The sequence below is a fragment of the Corvus hawaiiensis genome, chromosome 37, assembly GCF_020740725.1.
Source record: "Corvus hawaiiensis isolate bCorHaw1 chromosome 37, bCorHaw1.pri.cur, whole genome shotgun sequence".
NCBI lineage: Eukaryota > Metazoa > Chordata > Aves > Passeriformes > Corvidae > Corvus > Corvus hawaiiensis.
In genome coordinates, this window is record NC_063249.1 from 213,996 (window position 1) to 231,417 (window position 17,422).

A 17,422-nucleotide genomic window follows, 5' to 3' on the forward strand; every position below is an offset into this window, starting at 1 on the left:
TCCCTCTGCACTGCCAATTGTCCTTTTTCCATCATTCCAGCCACCCCACAGAGCATTTCCCACCATCCCCAAGTCAGAGCAGAGGTAGAGTGTTGGCCACTACTCTCATTCAGCCATATCCAAAGCCAGCTAGATGACTTTAAGCTTTAAGCTCTGCAACCTGACTGGATCCACCTTGTCCTTCAGTAGCTTCCACAACTTGTCATGTAAGACTCCATACAGCAGCTTTTCATTTTTGATGCATCCCTACAATATGTCAGGAACCATCAGTAAAGAGAGAGCGTCACTTTTCATTTTCTGGTAGCTGGAGCCTCCTCAGCATGTATCACCTTCACCTCCTCCTCTTCTGATGATAGTCCACAATTTTTGCCTCTGGGCAATGACTTCCAAGATCCCTGGACTTTCCCTTTGAACATCCAGCCCAGCACTGGCAGTCAGGTTCCAGCGGAAGCTGTGCTTTGTTGCCAATCACTTCTGAAACAGATGGAACCTCCTCATAAGCTGCCAGTATCTGCAATGTGGTGTAGGGGCATAGCTGGCCTCAGATCCTTTGTATCCCAGATTCAAGAACTATAGAGTTGTCCTCGAACTTCCCCAGATCCCTTCTGCCAGAGACTCCAGGATGGACCATTCTCCCTGGCTGCGGTGTGGAGCACATTTTCCACATCTTGTCCTGTCCTGGCTGGTCCAAGGGCTACTGGAGGAACAATCTTCTGTTAAATTTGTTCAAAAGCTTGTTGCTGTTAAGGACTCCACTTGAAATCAATCTTCATGTCACATGATAGAGAGGGTTTACAATCTGACTGTAACCTGGAGTATGCATCCTCCAAAATACCACAGTGCCAGGAAAGCCTGTGTTTCATTCCTGCTGGTCAGCAGGCACATGGCTGCTATTTTGTTGAGCACATCCACTGGAATCTGACAATGTTCATCTTGCTATTTTACTTCTAAAAACTGAATTTCCTGGGCAGGTCCCTTGCCCTTACTTTGTTTTACGGCAAAACCAGCCTTCAGGAGGATCTGGATTATCTTCTCCCCTTTCTCAAAAGCTTCCTTGTGGCAGTGCAGTTGGCTCCAGCCACTCTGTCTCTGGAGGAAAACTCAGACAACCAGCTGTGGTGGTCAGCAACCCAAGTTTAGCATGTAACTTTCAGTCATGGTGAGAACCCATGATTCCCTTGTTCTGCCTTTTGCATGTTTTCCCCTGATTGGTTAATATTTTCTCCTCCCTGTTTCATGTATGAAGTTATGTATATTCATTTCCCTTCTTTAATATGTATTAGTTCTAGAAAGTTCTTTGTTCCTCGACGCCCCATTGGATCTTTCCCTAAGTCCCTCCTATGTGTTGTTCCCATTGGTTCCCTTCCTGTCAATCCTGCCTGCTTGTGGGATCCCATTGGCTGAGATCCCTTTCCCCACCTATTCTGTACCCAGTATAAGATCCCTGGACCCTCCCACCAATTTGTCTCTTCATCCCTGTGTTTTCATGGGAATAAACCTGCATGGAACACATACGGAGAGCCCCCTTTCTTTCTTCTTTGCCTTCGCCTGCATGCCTGATAAACAGCAACAGAAGGATACAGCCCCTTTTGGGTGAGGAGCTCTACCCCTTTTTCATTGTGTGATGGGCACTGAGTGCCGCCTTCCAGAGGGGTTTCAGCATTGACCTGGGCTTCTTTGTGTCAGCATGCGAAGGGTAAAACCCCCCTCTGCCAGCTCCCAGTGGCTATTAACTCCTCACTTCCTCTGCTGTGGCACCACTTTGCTCCCTTGGACTCCAGCTCATACTGAAGTTCCAGCATGGCAGCACTCCGTGACGGTGTGACTTTGTTCAGGCCGTGACAGTCCATTGTTTAGGCCATGACAGTCCACTGTCAGTGTCCACCCTCCACTGGACTCAGGCATGGGCGAGCGAGTCCTGCTGAGCACGCCCAGCCCTCCAGTTCATGGATCATCTCATGGATGGGGTCCTGAAGTCCCAGTCGGTGCCATGTTGCCAATGGGACACTTGTGCTGGCCATTGGTACCTGCTGTTCTTCAACCCTCAGAAGTCCCACAGCAGAAGGGTCCTCTGAAAGACCAAGCAAGGGATTCAGCTGTCTTAATTTCTTCTGTCTAATTCCACAGCAGCTCTCCCAAAGCCCAGTGATGTCCTTTTGGGTCCTTGAAATACCTCTATGAGGTGATCTATGCCAAGGATACACGGAGCGTCTAGGCCAATCACAGTGGAGTGTTTTTGCCCTTCATTCCCAGTCAGGAGCACTTCAGCTTCCAGTACAGTCCCTGTTGGGATCCCCCGTCATCCCAGAAACAGAGATGGATTCTGCCCCTACATATCTTGATGGCACCAGTGTCAAGTAAAGCCTTGTGCTCCTGGGGCCCTGCTGTGCCAGGCCATGGATCCACACAGTCCAAGAGATCCCGCTGTCCTTTTTCCACACCTGGCTGGAGCCAGGACCCCTCTAGTTCTGGTCACAGTACTCATTGGTCAGTGCTTGTAAACATGACCTGGAGGTCCCTTCAGGAGGATCAGAGGTAACATCAGCCCTTCAATTCTGCCTGAGGACTTGCCCACTGGAAACTGGAGTGCCATTTTTCCTTGAAGAGTTTTCTGCTTGGAAGGCCCTTGTGAGACCCCTGTGAGACACTCATGAGACTTCTGTGTGAGAGAGACCCCTGTGTGAGACACCTCAGGTGCCCTCCAGCTACCCTCAGCACTCACCAGAGGGCATAAGCCCCAAGGAAGGGGAGGTAGAAGCAGTGGTATTCAGGGACAATGGTGACAGTGATGGCGATGGCATCACCGAACCAGCCGAAGACCCTGAACTGCAGCACAATGAGCCCATACCCAGCAGGTGACTTGTAAGTGTACACCACCTGACCAGGGTCAAAAACTGCCTCTCCTCCCCCAGAAATAAACCCCACAAACCCAAACACCATCCAAATACCCCATACCCCTGCAAATGCCCCCCATATTCCCCAAATACAGGTGGGCATGGGGGTCTCATCTGAACCTCACAATTATAAAGCACCTGATGTGGGGTCAAAGAACTGCCCCCCTCCCACCCCCCCCCAAAAAAATTACTTCCTTGTGGTCAAAGAACTGCCCCTGCATCCCAAAATACCCCCCAAATACCCACATATCCTCCCCAAACTGCAGAAATACAGGTGGGCATGGAGGGTCTCACCTGGGCCATGTAGGTGAGCAGGGTGATGTGGGTGATGCTGTACAGGGTCATGTACACAGAGAGCTGGACAGAGCTCCCCAGTCTGATGTGGCCCGAGGGCACAAATGCTGTGGGCACCCCATAGAGACCCCCAAACCTACCCCATAGACCCCTCCAAATGCTTTATAGGGACCCCGACTGCCCCACAGTGACCCACAGCTGCCCCCTGTGCCTCCCAGCCTTTACCCTAACCCTAACCCATACCCACCTTGGTACCTGTGATGGAAAAGCACTTGCCCAGCAGGATGAGCATGAGGAAGATGAGGAAGCTGATGGGAGGGGCATGGGGAGGGCTGGGCACCCCCCTTCATCACACCCCCCACACGAGGGTCTGTGCACCCCATGTGTGTCACATCCCCCACATGAGGATCTGTGTCCACCCCCATACCTCCTGTACTCCCCAAAGCCCCTCATCACCTTCCATAACCTCAAAGTGCCCTTGTGCCCCCTCATAACCCCTATACTTCCCTGTGAAAGCTCCCCCAAGCCCACCCAGAACCCCCAGCCCCCCCAAATCCCAATATGCTCCTTGGACCTCGACACTTCCCAATCCCTGAAAACCCCCCAAATCCCAATATAACTTCCCCAGACCCCTGTAGATACAAAAATGCTGCTAGCAAGGATTTTCTTGCTATTTTCTAAGCCTGTGAGAGACTTTTCTCTCTCACAGAAGAGGTAGCAGAGTTATGTAAACAACCAAGCCACCTGCAACCTTGAAAAGTCTTGTTTATGGTATAGTAGGAAAATATTTTGACAATGGATGTTTTAGGATTTTAGCCAATCACCCCCAAGGGGTGGCTGGTCCTTTGTCCAATTAGACTATGAAGAAAAAAGTCTATAAAAGAGTTTGTAAAATAATTAAATGAATAAATCTTGCTGCACAATTCCTGCCTGCTGGATCTTCTCTCCTCCTCCTCCCTATGGCTGCGGGACACGGTGATATACCCTAGGGCCCAGGCCAGCGGTAACAGACCCCGATGCTCCCCAGTCCCCGCAGCTGCCCCTGGCCCCAGCAAGCTGTAGCGGGTTGAGTTCGAAACCGGGCAGAAACACCAATTAAGTGTAGTGGTTTTGGTTCAAAATATTCATTACTTACTTATTTTCCTTCTGTGAGATAAGAATTAGGAGAAAGCAAAGCAGGCACAAACCTTAAACAATTGCAGTACAATGAAAGAGTTTTAGTACTAAGAGAATTAAAAGTAAAGAGAAAATAACAAGAAATTAAAGCAACCCCTCCCCCCCCTTTTCCAGCACTTCTCTCCTTTTACCCAGCTCACACAAAGGATAACAGAACATGGGATGTTAGTCAGTGTTCCAGTTCTTGAAAAGTCTCTCTCTTATGCTTCAGGAAAAAAGGGGTTTCTTCAGTTGCACGTGGTTCCCAAACTGCTACTAACAGCAGACCCGCCCGGAAACAATCAAATCTGCTGTGGTATTAAGCATCTCTTCCATGAAAAAATCTCACAGTTCCTTCACACTGCAAAACATGGGCCATCACATGGGGTTATTAATCTTTTTAAGGAAAAGTTATTTTGGCCTGCACACAAAGGCTTTTCTTCGCCACAAGTCTCTAACAGCCTCTCACTACTTCTATATAGCCTGGCATAGGCATTCTTCACAATCTTCACAGGCCACACGAGGATTCTCCATCCCCCCATGTTCTTCAAATGGATTAAAGAGACAAACAGTTTGTGGTATTACAGTTTCTTACCACGGCATGCAAGAAGGGTTTTAAGCTGCGCGCCAGAATCGCGGCACCGCCCTCTTTTCTCCCGTCGCCATTTTCAGCTCCGTCTCACAGGACTCACTTGTCTTCCTCTCTGACTCTGAAGCCGCCATGTTGAAGAATGTTCTTGTTCGGGCTTTACGGTGGAGAAAGCCTCGCTCCCTCTGTGCTGCTGGCTGTGTGGTGTCCTCTTCAGTTCAGCACGAAGTGTGCTGGCTGCAGACAGGAGGCTCTGCCGGCTCCCGCTGGCTCCGCCGGCTCCGCATGGAGAGGAGAAGGACCCGCCTGTCCCCAGAAGCCGCGCTGGATGGGTCCAGCTGTGAGCAGTCCATGGCTGGTTTTAGCTGCCTGCGGCTCTGGGACAGTCCCCCCGCAGTGATCCAGGGTCCGTGCCGCAGTGTTGGGAAAGGGGGGAAGGGGCAGTGGCCCCGGCCCAGCCCGGCGGGGCCTGGAGGCTCGGAGCCCCCCCACCTTCCAGCAGGCGAGCTCGGACAAAAGGGAAATCCCGCCTTTCCGTGCGGTTTAAATATGTAAATTGTGAGAAGCGTCATTGGTCTAAAAGACTGTCCATCAACTCAGGTTCAACCCAATACACAAGCCTGCCCATAGCCCCCCAAGCTCCCCTTCATGCTCCATGCTGGCAGCCACCTTGAGCATCTTGTAGGTGGTGTGGAGTAGCTGCCATCCCTAGAATAGGTCTTGGGGGGTTGTAGGGGTCAGCACAGAATCTCTCAAAGCACGGGCTCCCCCCAGCCCCCCCTCGAAGCTCAGAGTTCCCCCCAGTCCCTCACTGATGAATAAGGTGAGGATGACAATGAAGATGAAGGTGATGTCTGTCTCCAGGATGCCTGGGGAAGGTGGGGGGTGGGGTGAGAAGGGGTTCATCCCATGAGGCCCCCAATACCCACCAGGGTCTGCCCACCACAGACACCCCCTGCATTGCAGCCCCACCATCAATCCCAAGGTACCCCAAACCCCTCAGGTTCCCCAGACCTCAATAACCTCCAATATATCCCCCAATACTGATGCATCCCAATCCTTCCAGGCCCCCAACCCAATAAAGCCCTCCAGACCCTCATATACGTCCTATCTCAATGCACCCCAATCCCTGCAGCCCCCCAGACCACCATAACTCCCAATATACCCCCAGACCCCAATGTACCCTAATCCCGTCAGCCCCCCCAGACCCTGAAGACCCCCCAGACCCCAATAAACCCCCGAGACCCCATAACCCCCAATATACCCTGATCTCGATGCACGGCAGCCCCCCTCCCACTGCCTTTCCCCCCCGGCTGTGGCCACACTGAACTCCTCGGCCGAGAAGTGCCGCATCCGGAAAGAATCCCCGTTGGTCAGCACTATCTCGTACTCCAGCTCCAGCCCATCGCCCTGGGGGGCAGGGGCTTCCCGGGAGGCACATGGGGGGTACTCCCCCCGCATTTGCTGAGGGCTACGTACTACCAGTGCTCGTGCACGGAGCGGAAGCGGCGGCCGCTGCATAGCACAGTCCCTGCAGCCCCCCCAAATCCCCCGGGCCTGCTCATAATCCCCCCAGACCCAATTGTGCCCCCCCGTCTCGATGCACCCCTACCCGCCAGCCCCCCAGGCCCGATAGGGCCCACCCTGAGCGCTGGCCCCGCCCCCACGGACCACGCCCCTGGCGGGGCCACATTCCATGTAGGCCACGCCCGCATTCCAGGCCCCGCCCCCTGCACCTCATCGGGGCAGCGCCTCTGTCCTGTTACAACCCAATACAGACCAGTATGGCCCAGTATGGCCCAGTATGGCCCACTGTCACCCAGCACAGTCCAGTATAACTCAGTACAACCCAGCAGAACCCAGTATAGACCAATTTAGTTCAGTATAGCCCAGTATAAGAGAGTATAACCCAGTACACCTCAGTATTTCCCCCGAAGGAACCAAAACCAGGTGGTTCAGTCTGCGGAAGGGGAAGAGGAACAAAGAGCAGCACGTGGCAGCGGGGCCAGCGGGGGGGGGGGGGGGGGGGCGGGGCAGAGGCCTGGGTGTCCCAGGGACCCCCCAGACTTTGCGGGGCTGCACCGGGGGGTGACCCAGCTGTGCGGCCTCGTACTCTTGCCAGCCGCCCGGGGACCCCTAAATCCGTCCAGGCAGGATTTGTGTCACCACTCCCCCACCCACGTCACAGGGAGGCGGGTGGGACAGTGGTGACACAAAGCGATACCCCAAACTTCCCTTTTCTAACCTCAAAATCGCCCAAAGCGGAGGCAGTGGCACGGTGGGAACCTGATGGGGAGGTGGAGGTCCCTAAAACCCCTTGGGACTGGGGGCAAGGGGTCCTTGGGGTGTGTGGAGGTTCTTTGGCCCTGATGGGGGTCATGGGAGTGGGTGGGGGGTCTCTGGGCCCTGAACGGCATCCCTGGAGTGCATGTGTGGGTCGCTGAGGTGTGGATGAAGGGTCCTTGGACCCTGAATGGGGATCCTGGCATTCTGGTGAGGTTCTCTGGGGTGTGGATGAGGGGTCCCTGGGCCTTGAGTGGGGATCCTGGCATTCTGGTGGGGGTCTCTGGGATGTGGATGAGGGGTCCCTGGGCCCTGAGCGGGGTCTCTGGGATGGTGGTGGGGTCCCTGGGTTGCAAGGGGGATCCCTAGGCTGACGTGGGGAGAGTCCCTGAGCCCAAAGTGTGGTCCCTGGGCCTCAAAGGGGGTCTCTGGGATACCAAGGACATGCCTCATCCTACTCTCTCCCCCACTGCATCCAGGATCTTCCCAGAGTGTGTCAGGATGTGCACCCCGCTGCTGGTGATGCTGGTGACATTGGTGATGGTGCCTGGAGGGGTCTTTCCCTATGGCTTCCGCAACTGCATCCAAGCGCCATGGGACCCTGGGCTGTTCCGCTGCATCCAGCGCTTCCTGAGCACCGTGGAGGCTGCAGTGGGTGACCTCCCCTCCACTGCCACATCCCTCAACCTCTCCGTCAACACCTTGCGCCAGGTGCCCCCCGGTGCCTTTGCCCACCTGCCGTGGCTCTATACCCTTGATTTGACCCACAACCAGCTGGAACTCCTGGCCCCAGGGGCTTTCTGGGGGCTGTCAGCACTGGCACACCTAGACCTGGCCCACAACAACATGTCTGTGCTGGCCACAGGTGTGTTCATTGGGCTGGGTAATCTGAGCACACTGCGGCTGGACCACAACCCACTGCAGAAGGTGGCCCCCAGGGCTTTCTGGCCTCTGGCCACACTCAGCATGCTCTGGCTTCGGGGCGGCTGGCTCAGTGCGCTGGAGCCTGTGGCCATGGCCGTGGGGCATCTGACACACCTGGACCTGCTCGACCTGTGTGGCAACATGCTGTCGACACTGGGCCCAGGGCTGCCGCCCACGCTGAGGGTCCTGCACCTCTGCAACAACTCCCTAGGAGCTCTTTCAGGGGCAACCCCTGGGGTGATGCCCCCAGGGCTGCGTGTGCTCGACCTGTCCTACAACAACATCTCGGACCCTGCACCGCTCGCTCACCTGTGCCTGCACAACCTGACACACCTGTACCTGGCTGGGAACCCACTGGACGTGGAGCAGCTGCTGCACATGGCTGGAGTCTCCCCACGCCATGTGGACGTGTCAGGGCTGCAGGTGGGCAAAAGGGGCTTGGAGTACCTGTGCCAGCAGCTGACAGGGCCACGGCTGCAGAGGCTGCGGCTGCAGCATGTGGGGCTCACAGCAATGCCCGATGGAGCTCTGGCCAAGTGTCCGGTGCTGAGCGCCCTGGACGTGTCTGGCAACCGGCTGCGGCACTTGGGCTGCGTAGGGCGGCTGCTGACCCAGGCACAGCGCGCAGCACTGGGCGAGCTGGTGGCTGAGCACAACCTGCTGCAGCGGCTGCCATCATGCCATGGGACCCCGGTTCTGCACCAGCTCCACAATGTGTCCCTGCGCTTCAACCGCATCCTAGTGGCTGGTGCGGGTGCCTTTGATAATGCACCAGCGCTGCGGCAGCTGCGGCTGGACGTGAATGGGCTGGCACGGCTGGACCGCGCAGCGCTGCGTGGACTCCACGACCTGCGGCACCTGCGCCTTGACAACAACCTGCTCACCGACCTCCTGCCCGGCTCCTTTGCTGACCTGCACCAGCTGGAAGACCTCAACCTGCGCAACAACCGAGTGGCTGTGCTCTTCCCTGGTGCCTTCAAGGGGCTTGACCACCTGCAGACCCTTGACCTGGGTGGGAACAACCTGCGGCACTTGGCAGCCATGGCGTTCCAGGGCCTCCCGCGGCTTTACCGGCTCTACCTGGACCGCAACCGGCTGCTGGAGGTGAGCGCGGCAGCATTCCAGCCGGTGCAGGTGACACTGGGCGTGCTGGACCTGCGCGCCAACGCGCTGCGCTACCTGAGCCGACACCTGCGTCAGCCGCCACCTTTCCGCTACCTGCAGAACCTCTATGACCTGAAGCTGCAGGCACAGCAGCCCTATGGGATGCGCGTGGTGCCGCAACGCTTCTTCCAGGGCCTCAGTGCCTTGCGCTCGCTCTACCTGTCACAGAATTCGCTCTCGGCCATCCCCGCCGATGCCTTCGATGACCTGGCGCAGCTGCAGTACCTGACACTGGCTGACAGCAATGGCGGGATGGGCCACCTGCCCGCCGGCATCTTCAAGAACCTGAGCCAACTGCGCAGCTTGAACCTGGAGAGTGCAGGATTGCGCAGCCTCGGCCCTGAGGTCTTTGGCAACCTGACGCAACTGAAGGAGCTGCGCCTGGCCAAAAACGAGCTGCGTGCACTGGATATGACTCTGGCCACGTGCCTGCCCGCCCTGCGCTACCTGGACCTGCGCAAGTGCCCGCTGAGTTGCAGCTGTGCCAATGCCTGGCTGCCTGGCTGGCTGGCACGTGGGCCTGTGCAGGTGGTCTACCTGTATAACTACACCTGTGGTGAGACGGGTGGCGCCTCCGCATACCTGCACTGTTTTGACACGCGTGTGTGCTACCTGGGTATGGGGCTGTACCTGTTTGCAGGGACAGCACCGGCTGTGCTGCTGCTGCTGGTGCTGCCACTGCTGCACCACCGTGGGTACTGGCGGCTGCGCTACCAGCTGTTCCTGCTGCATGCGTGGGCACGCGGGCGCTGGCGGCGGGAGCAGCGGCACTACACCTACGACACCTTTGTGTCCTACAACTCCGGGGATGAGCGGTGGGTGCTGGAGGAGCTGGTGCCTGAGCTGGAGCGCGGAGCCCTGCGTCTCTGCCTGCACCACCGTGACTTTCGCCCTGGCCGCGCCATAGTGGACAACATTGTGGACGCTGTGTACAACAGCCGGCACACAGTGTGCGTGGTGAGCCGTGGGTACCTACGCAGCGAGTGGTGCTCACTGGAGATCCAGATGGCCAGCTATCGCCTCTTTGATGAGCTGCGTGATGTCCTTGTCCTCGTGTTCCTCGAGGACATCCCTGAGGCTGAGCTCTCAGCCTTCCACCACATGCGTCGTGTGCTGCTGCGGCGCACACACCTGCGTTGGCCCCCGGAGCCCCCTGCACAGCCCCTGTTCTGGGCAAAGCTCAGGTGTGCCCTGAGTGGGGGAGACGAGGAGGAGGAGGAGAGGGAGAGGGGGGGCAGGGAGGAAGGGTGCCCTGGTGCATCTGGGAGCCCTGGGGAAGTTCTCCCTCAGGAAAGCAACTTTCTGGCCCAAAATCACCATTTTTTATCTGGGGAAGGTGCCCTGTGGAGTGGGAATGATGGCAGCAAGGAGGAAGAGGAGAAGGAGGAGAAGAAGGGGGGGGCAAGGAGAGAGGTTGCCCTGAGATGACTGGGACCCCTGTGAAGGTTGCCTCTCAGAAAAGCAGTTTTCTGCCCCAAAATCACCGGCTTTTCTCTTGGGAATGTGCTCTGGACAGTGGGGATGAAGGTAACAAGAGGGAGAAGGAGGAGGAGAAGGAGGAAGAGGAGGAGGAGGAGAAGGAGGAGGAGGAGAAGGGGGAGGAGGAGGAGGAGGGGGAGAAAGATTGTGGGGATAGAGAGCAGCTGCTCTAGAGTGGCCTCACCCTAGTGTAATGGGGATCCCTGGGGACATTCCTATTAAAAAATGCCCTAGGGTATATTACCATGTCCCGCAGCCGTAGGGAGGTGGAGAGAAAATCCAGCAGGCAGGAACTGTGCAGCAAGATTTATTCATTTAATTATTTTACAAACTCTTTTATAGACTTTTTTCTTCATAGTCTAATTGGACAAAGGATCAGCCACCCCTTGGGGTGATTGGCTAAAATCCTAAAACATCCATTGTCAAAATATTTTTCTACTGTACCATAAACAAGACTTTTCAAGGTTGCAGGTGGCTTGGTTGTTTACATAACTCTGCTACCTCTTCTGTGAGAGAGAAAAGTCTCTCACAGGCTTAGAAAATAGCAAGAAAATCCTTGCTAGCAGCAGTTTTGTATCCACACATTCCCAATTAAAAAAAATGGGTTTGTCCCAAAATCCCTGGTTGTCCTCTGAGAAATGAGCAGTTGGGATGACAGTAATGAGGAAAAGGGGAAGGAGGAGGAGGAGGTGATAAGATTGATCCAGAGTTAACTCATGTAAGCACATAACATAACTGTTGGGAGACAGCAAATGTTAATTACAAAACCTAAGCAGCAGGATTCACCTTCACCTTGTCAAGATAAGAGGAACAAGAATTTACTTGAAACCAGCACAGAGATCGCTGAATCATCCAGTGAAGAACTGCGCATACTCCAGAAAGAAAGATAAAAAGTGCATTGTGATGAAGACTACTGATCTTCATCAGAAAGACCCCCGAGGAAGAAGAGGAGCCTTCCTCAGTGCGACCACCAGGACACACCATGCATGTGTGGCACATATGCTAATGATATTAATGACTTCCCAGAACTAATTTCTGTAACCACTCCTATCCCAAGGAATGTGATGACTATTCATGAATTTTACCCATAATACAGTGTTGTAATAAGTGCCGTGTGTGTGTATTAGGAGGAGCGATCCCCCACGCACTTGGCGCTGAATAAAGCAAATACCCACTTCTTGGACTCTGTCTCTGAAGTGTCTCTTGGCCCAGTTTGGGGAGATTCAGAGGAAAAGAGGGAGCAAGGTGGACCTCAATGTTCAAATGCAGCAAATGCTTCATCACTCAGTTCCTTTTCCCGGTGTTTGCAGACATGTGGGAGCTGCAGCTTTTGCACGTCCGGCTCTTCCTGGGCACATGCTGCTGGAGCTCAATCAGCTGCTTCTGCCCATAGCAGCACCCTGAGGGTGGGGAAGTTCCAGTGGGATACGGGAGGCACCCACCAATCCATCCCGCCATGTACTGTCCTGGCCCCCTACTCAGCAGCTCCCAGGCAGGTCCCTGTCTCGCTCCCGCCTGAGCCTCACCAGCAGCAGGATATGCCTGGCTTGGCTAGCGAACCAAAGCGTGCTGCAGGTGTCCGGGCCGACCAGCCCAGCAGGCTCATGGCCGTGATCACAGGGCTGTGGCAACTGCGGCCCAGAGAGTCCTTCCGCAAGCGCATCAGCTGCTGCCCCAGAGCAGGACGTGGCTCTGCCTGCTCTGTCCCGAGAGACTGAAGCTCCGCTCAGCTCTCGGCCCTGGGGTGGTCGGGGATGTCCCATCCGGGCCTGTCCCCGGACAGGCAGAGCCCGGCAGTGCCAGACCGGGAACAACCTTCCCTTACCTCTGGCCAGCGGGCGGATGACGCTGTCGAGGGCCAGCAGTGAGCGATTGATGCTGGTCCCTCCCACAGCCCCTCTCCCTGTTTTCTCCCTGTTTTCTCCCAGTCCTTGGTGACCCAGGCTCACTCCAAGCCCGCCAGGTCAGTCAGGCTCACCTTGGCCACATGCAGATTCCCAGCAAAGCCAACAGCGGGGTCGGTCCCACTGCTTCACCTGGATCTGTGAGGGCAGAGATGGCTGAAGCTACGGTTGCTCCACACGCCCTTGGGGAGGCTGGTTGGAGCAGCAGCACTAGCCGGACCAGGGCTCCATGTTTCCCATGGGATGGGCCAGTGGATCACGCTGTGTTGTAAACAGATATAGGGAGTTGGGCTTCGTAATTGAGAGGTTGATAAGTTTGTTGGTTTCTGCACATGTTAATAAGGGCATTAATTGGGGAAACAAGTTTGTTGTAATGGAAGTTAATGTGTTGTATTGTATTATTAGAGGTTTGTCAGAGAAGTTTCTGGACTTTGTTAAAAGGGGAGTGGCATGGGTGCCAATCATCATTAGCATAAGGGGAGCAAGAGGCAAACCCCATTGGATCATCCTGACCCAATCAGACGAACCCTGGATACCAACGAGCCTACTGGAACAGACTAAAGGGGAGGGGTCCAGGGAGGGGCCATCCCCAGCTCTGGGGTATAAAATGTATCTCCCCAGTCCTGTGGGCGTGCCTCTGGCCATACCCTACCCGGGTTTAAGCACCCGGTGCTGCTCCTTTGTTTTGTAGACAGGCAAATCGACATTTTGGGTCTCCAGTTGTTAACTTTATAATTCTGTAATAAATTCCCTGTTCTTACATAATTGGCTCAGTCGTTTGTATCATGCTGGAGGATGGGGCAGGAGTAGGAGAGGAACCTGGCACACTGTGAGGATGAGCCAAACACCTGGAGATGACACAAAGAGCAAAGCCAGGGAAAGGATCTGGCAGGAAGGGACAGAGTTATGGAAAAGAATCAGCAGCTCCCATGTTCAGTGGTGGAGACTGGTACAGCTGGTCACCTTTCCAAGGGCCTGGAAAAGCATCCAGACACCTGGATTACTGCCCTGCAAGCAGCAACGGGTGAGGCACTAGGTTCAGGCTGAAGTGATAACCAGAGCCTCCATCTGCCCAGGCAGTTGTGACAGCCCTGCAAAATCAGGGAAGTACATGGCTGGAATTGAAATCCACTGGCAAATTTGCACCAAGAAACCAGGGAGCACTTTGACAGAGTCCTGGAGTGTGTCATTGCTGGCTTAGCGCTGAGGGGGACAGCCCTGGGATGTTGGTCCCAGCAGCTTCCTAGCTCCATTTCCAGCACTGATCAGAGCAGTACCACTGCCAGCAGCACTCACCTGGATGATGGCATGGGAGTGGGAGGAGGTGGCACTGGCCTTGGTGTGATGCTGCGCTGGTTTTTATTGCCCTTGACCAACATCTCCAGGATCTGCTCTGGTGATGTGGGCTGGGAGAGAATGGGCACAGAGATCAGCATCCCAGATGCGGCACCTAGACACCTCGACACCAAGCAGCCCCAGGCACTCAGGCTGAGGCATCCTGCAGCTCTGCAGGTCCTGTGACAGCTTGGGATCACATCTGCTGCCAGCCAGGAGCTGTGCAGGTGGCACCTTGGGATCTCCACACCGCCTGTGTCCCCAGGACAGGAGAGAGAGGAGTGGAGGGGGAGAGGAGGGAAGGGGAGCTTCCTGCAGCAGCCCCTGTGCCAGGGGTCACTCCCAGGCTGGGCTGGGATGCGACAAAGCTCATCGGGGAGCCCTCCCTGCTCCCCTTCATGGCAATTTTTCTCCCTGTTTCAGCCTCTTCAATGCAGCAGAGACAAAAGGAGTTCCCACACCAGCACTGCTCTGATGCAGAGGTCACCCTTGAACCTTCCCCAGAATAAGCTGATAGCCCCATTCCCACATCTCTCCCCATGAGGTGTTTCTGCTTCCAGACCTTCTCATTCCTCTTGTTTGCATCCATCTTCCAACACCCCTTTGAAGCCTCCCCACCAGCACAGCTGTCCTAGTTTCAGCCAAGACAGAGTTGCTAAAATAGAGTTAATTTTTTTTTTAGCCCTTCAAACATTGGGATCTCCATTTAGCAAAGGCCACCTGGTCAGTTAATATCTGAGGCTCTACCAATCGAGCTGGCCCTGCCCAAACAAAACATCCATGTACTGGAGAAGGGGATAAATTTCCCGCGGTGTGTATGAGAAATGAGTTAGGGAAAACTGCTTGGATCAGTCCTGCCTTAAGCAGAGGCAAACCCATCCATGGGATTGTCTTTGCTCAAGGACCTTGGTGCACTTTGTGGGTAATACAGGAGGATTTGACTTTGGGTGAGAGCAGTCTGTGATGTTGACTTGTATAACACTGGGTGCTGAATGACACGCCGCTGTGTGCCGTAAGTCCCATAGCCAATGAGGATGGACTGCTCCAGATATACCAGTCATGAGCTCCTGATGCTGCAGCCAGCCAACAGCACAGCAGCCCTCCTGCCCTGGGAAACATCAAGGATGGACAGAATCCACAGCCATGGACTAAATGAACTCAGCAGACATCTTGGAGGCCCAGCCCTTCACAATGGAAATTATATCTGTGCTGGTATATATGTATATGTGTATGTGTATGTATATGTATGTGTATGTGTATGTTTGTATGTATTTAGTGGAAAGGTATAGGATCTGGGCATGAGTAGATGGTATAGAAAGAGGGTTGGTTAGGGCTTTAATGTTTTCTGTACCACCTCACCTTTTTGTCAGGGGTGGAGGAAAGGGACTCTCTCTGGCCTCTAAGAAGAAGGGCATGGCTTCTGGATGAAAAACATTATGGAATTTTCCACCATTGTTCATTGGCTTGGGGTCCACATTGAGCATTTTTGCATGTGAGGTACCCTTTTTTTCCTTTTCTTATTAATATTGTTGCTGTTACTGTTTGTTTTCTTATCGCACTGCTGTTTGCATCAAATATTTCTTATCTCAACCTGTGATTTTTACCTTTTGTGCCTCCAATTCTTAACTCTATCCTGCCGGAGCAGGAAGGGAAAGGGAAAGGCAAAGGGGGGAGCGAGCAAGCGCCATCTGGTTTGGGAGAGTCTCGGTGGGGGGCACTGAATTGGGGAGTTCCTAAACCATGACAGTTGCAAAGCAATCTGGAATTCCATGGCCCAAGCCAATAGCAACAGATCCTAGAGCAGGTTTCCATGGTGTTAGAATCCGGTTTAAACACAGAAGAGCAGAGGAAATGCGAATTCAGCGGATCGAGCCCAGAAAGGCTTGAAATGTACCCAAAAAACATGATTAAAACCAAACGAGGTTAGATGCTGGTGCCAAAAAAATGATATATTTTGTTTAGCAGTAAAAGAAGCAAAAAGAAAGAAAGAGAAAAGAAAGAAAAGAGGAGATAGAGAAAGAAGTGTGCGTGGGGGGTGGGGGGACAGGGAGAGAGTGATGGGTTAGGTAGAAACATATCACCCTTCTGGGGTTCCCAACGACATCTTGTTGCTCCCCTCCATCTGGTCTTGGTGAGGGTCCCCCACTGCCGCTGTGCTGCTATGCCACACCACACCACACCGAAAAGTATAGAATCCAGTGTATTAACGTACATTTTGGGCAGGTGGGAACGCCCATGTGCCTCCCTTGCAGGGGGCCAGTCTGACACTGTCCCTTGCATCACTGTGGATCTGTTGCATCCTCTCTGGTGCAGGGTCTGGGGACCCCTTTGGGGGAGGCCTTTGATGGGCCATGTCACCCCCTCTGTCCTTCATGTGGATGCAGCTTCTCCTGGGGAGAAGGGGCCCCACAGCTGAGCTCCTCTGCACAGCAGAGGATGGGCATTGACTGCCTCTCACCAGAGGCTTTTTCATCACACACCCAAACCCTGTCTCCCCCTCACCCTTTGGTTCGAGGGTCTGTGTGAGTCTGGCAGCTGATAGCCCTGGGGCTATGGTCTTCACTCCAAAAGTGTTGAGCTTGTGCTCCGTGAATGTATTCTTCTCTCCCAGCCCTGAGTTGTTACTTTATCTTATCTTCATCAGCGAGCAGTGTAGGGCTTCAGTCAGGGCCCCATTCAGGGTGTGGTGGTCTTCTCTGCAGCTTTTGTAATACAGTGTCGTGGTCTGACACAGCTAAGCGTCAAGCACATGAAATCTGTTATTTTCATAAGGGGAAAAATAAGAAAATATTGAGGAAAATTGGAGAGCTGCAAGGCAAAGCAGGTTCAAACTTAAACAGTTGCTGTACAAAGGAAAGGTTTATTACTAACAGAATTAAAAGTAAAAAGGAATAACAAGAAATTACAGCAAACCTCCCCCCTCTCCCAGCACTCTCCTCGTTTTACCCAACTCACACAAAGGGTAACAGAACATGGGATGTTAGTCAGTGTTGCAGTTCTTGATAAGTCTCTTTCATATGCTTCAGGAAAAAAGGGTTTTCTTCAGCTCCACATGGTTCCCAAACTGCCACCAACAGCAGATCTGCCCGGAAAGAAACAATCTGCTGTGGTGTAAAACATCTCTTCCATGGAAAATCTCACAGTTCCTTCACACTGCCAAACATAGGCTATCACTTGGGGTTATTAATCTTTTTAAGGATGAGTTACTTTGGCCTGAACACAAAGGCTTTTTTTCGCCACAAGTCTCTAAAAAAAGCCTCTCAATACTTCCATGTAGCCTGGCATAGGCACTCTTCACAATTTCCATGGCCCACACGTGAACTTTTCATCCCCCCATGTACTTCAAATGGAATAAAGAGACAAACAGTTTGTGATATTACAGTTTCTTACCACGGCATGCA

The 17,422-nt window shown here is 54.0% G+C and overlaps 1 protein-coding gene across 4 annotated transcripts; it reads left to right on the forward strand.

Moving 5' to 3' along the window:
• The first annotated feature begins 1,340 nt into the window (after nt 1-1,340).
• LOC125319221 (toll-like receptor 13) lies at nt 1,341-10,865 on the forward strand. Of its 4 annotated transcripts, XM_048290330.1 has the most exons (3): nt 1,341-1,357; nt 3,387-3,398; nt 7,731-10,865. In XM_048290330.1, the coding sequence occupies exons 1-3, from the start codon at nt 1,341-1,343 to the stop codon at nt 10,729-10,731; spliced, it is 3,030 nt and encodes a 1,009-aa protein (XP_048146287.1). In that variant the 3' UTR covers nt 10,732-10,865. The 4 variants fall into 4 exon arrangements, with proteins under 4 accessions (XP_048146287.1, XP_048146286.1, XP_048146284.1 ...); XM_048290329.1 differs by lacking the exons at nt 1,341-1,357; nt 3,387-3,398 and adding an exon at nt 7,146-7,210 and having other exon boundaries at nt 7,695-10,865; XM_048290327.1 differs by lacking the exons at nt 1,341-1,357; nt 3,387-3,398 and adding an exon at nt 7,205-7,277 and having other exon boundaries at nt 7,695-10,865.
• Nucleotides 10,866-17,422: the final 6,557 nt, after the last annotated feature.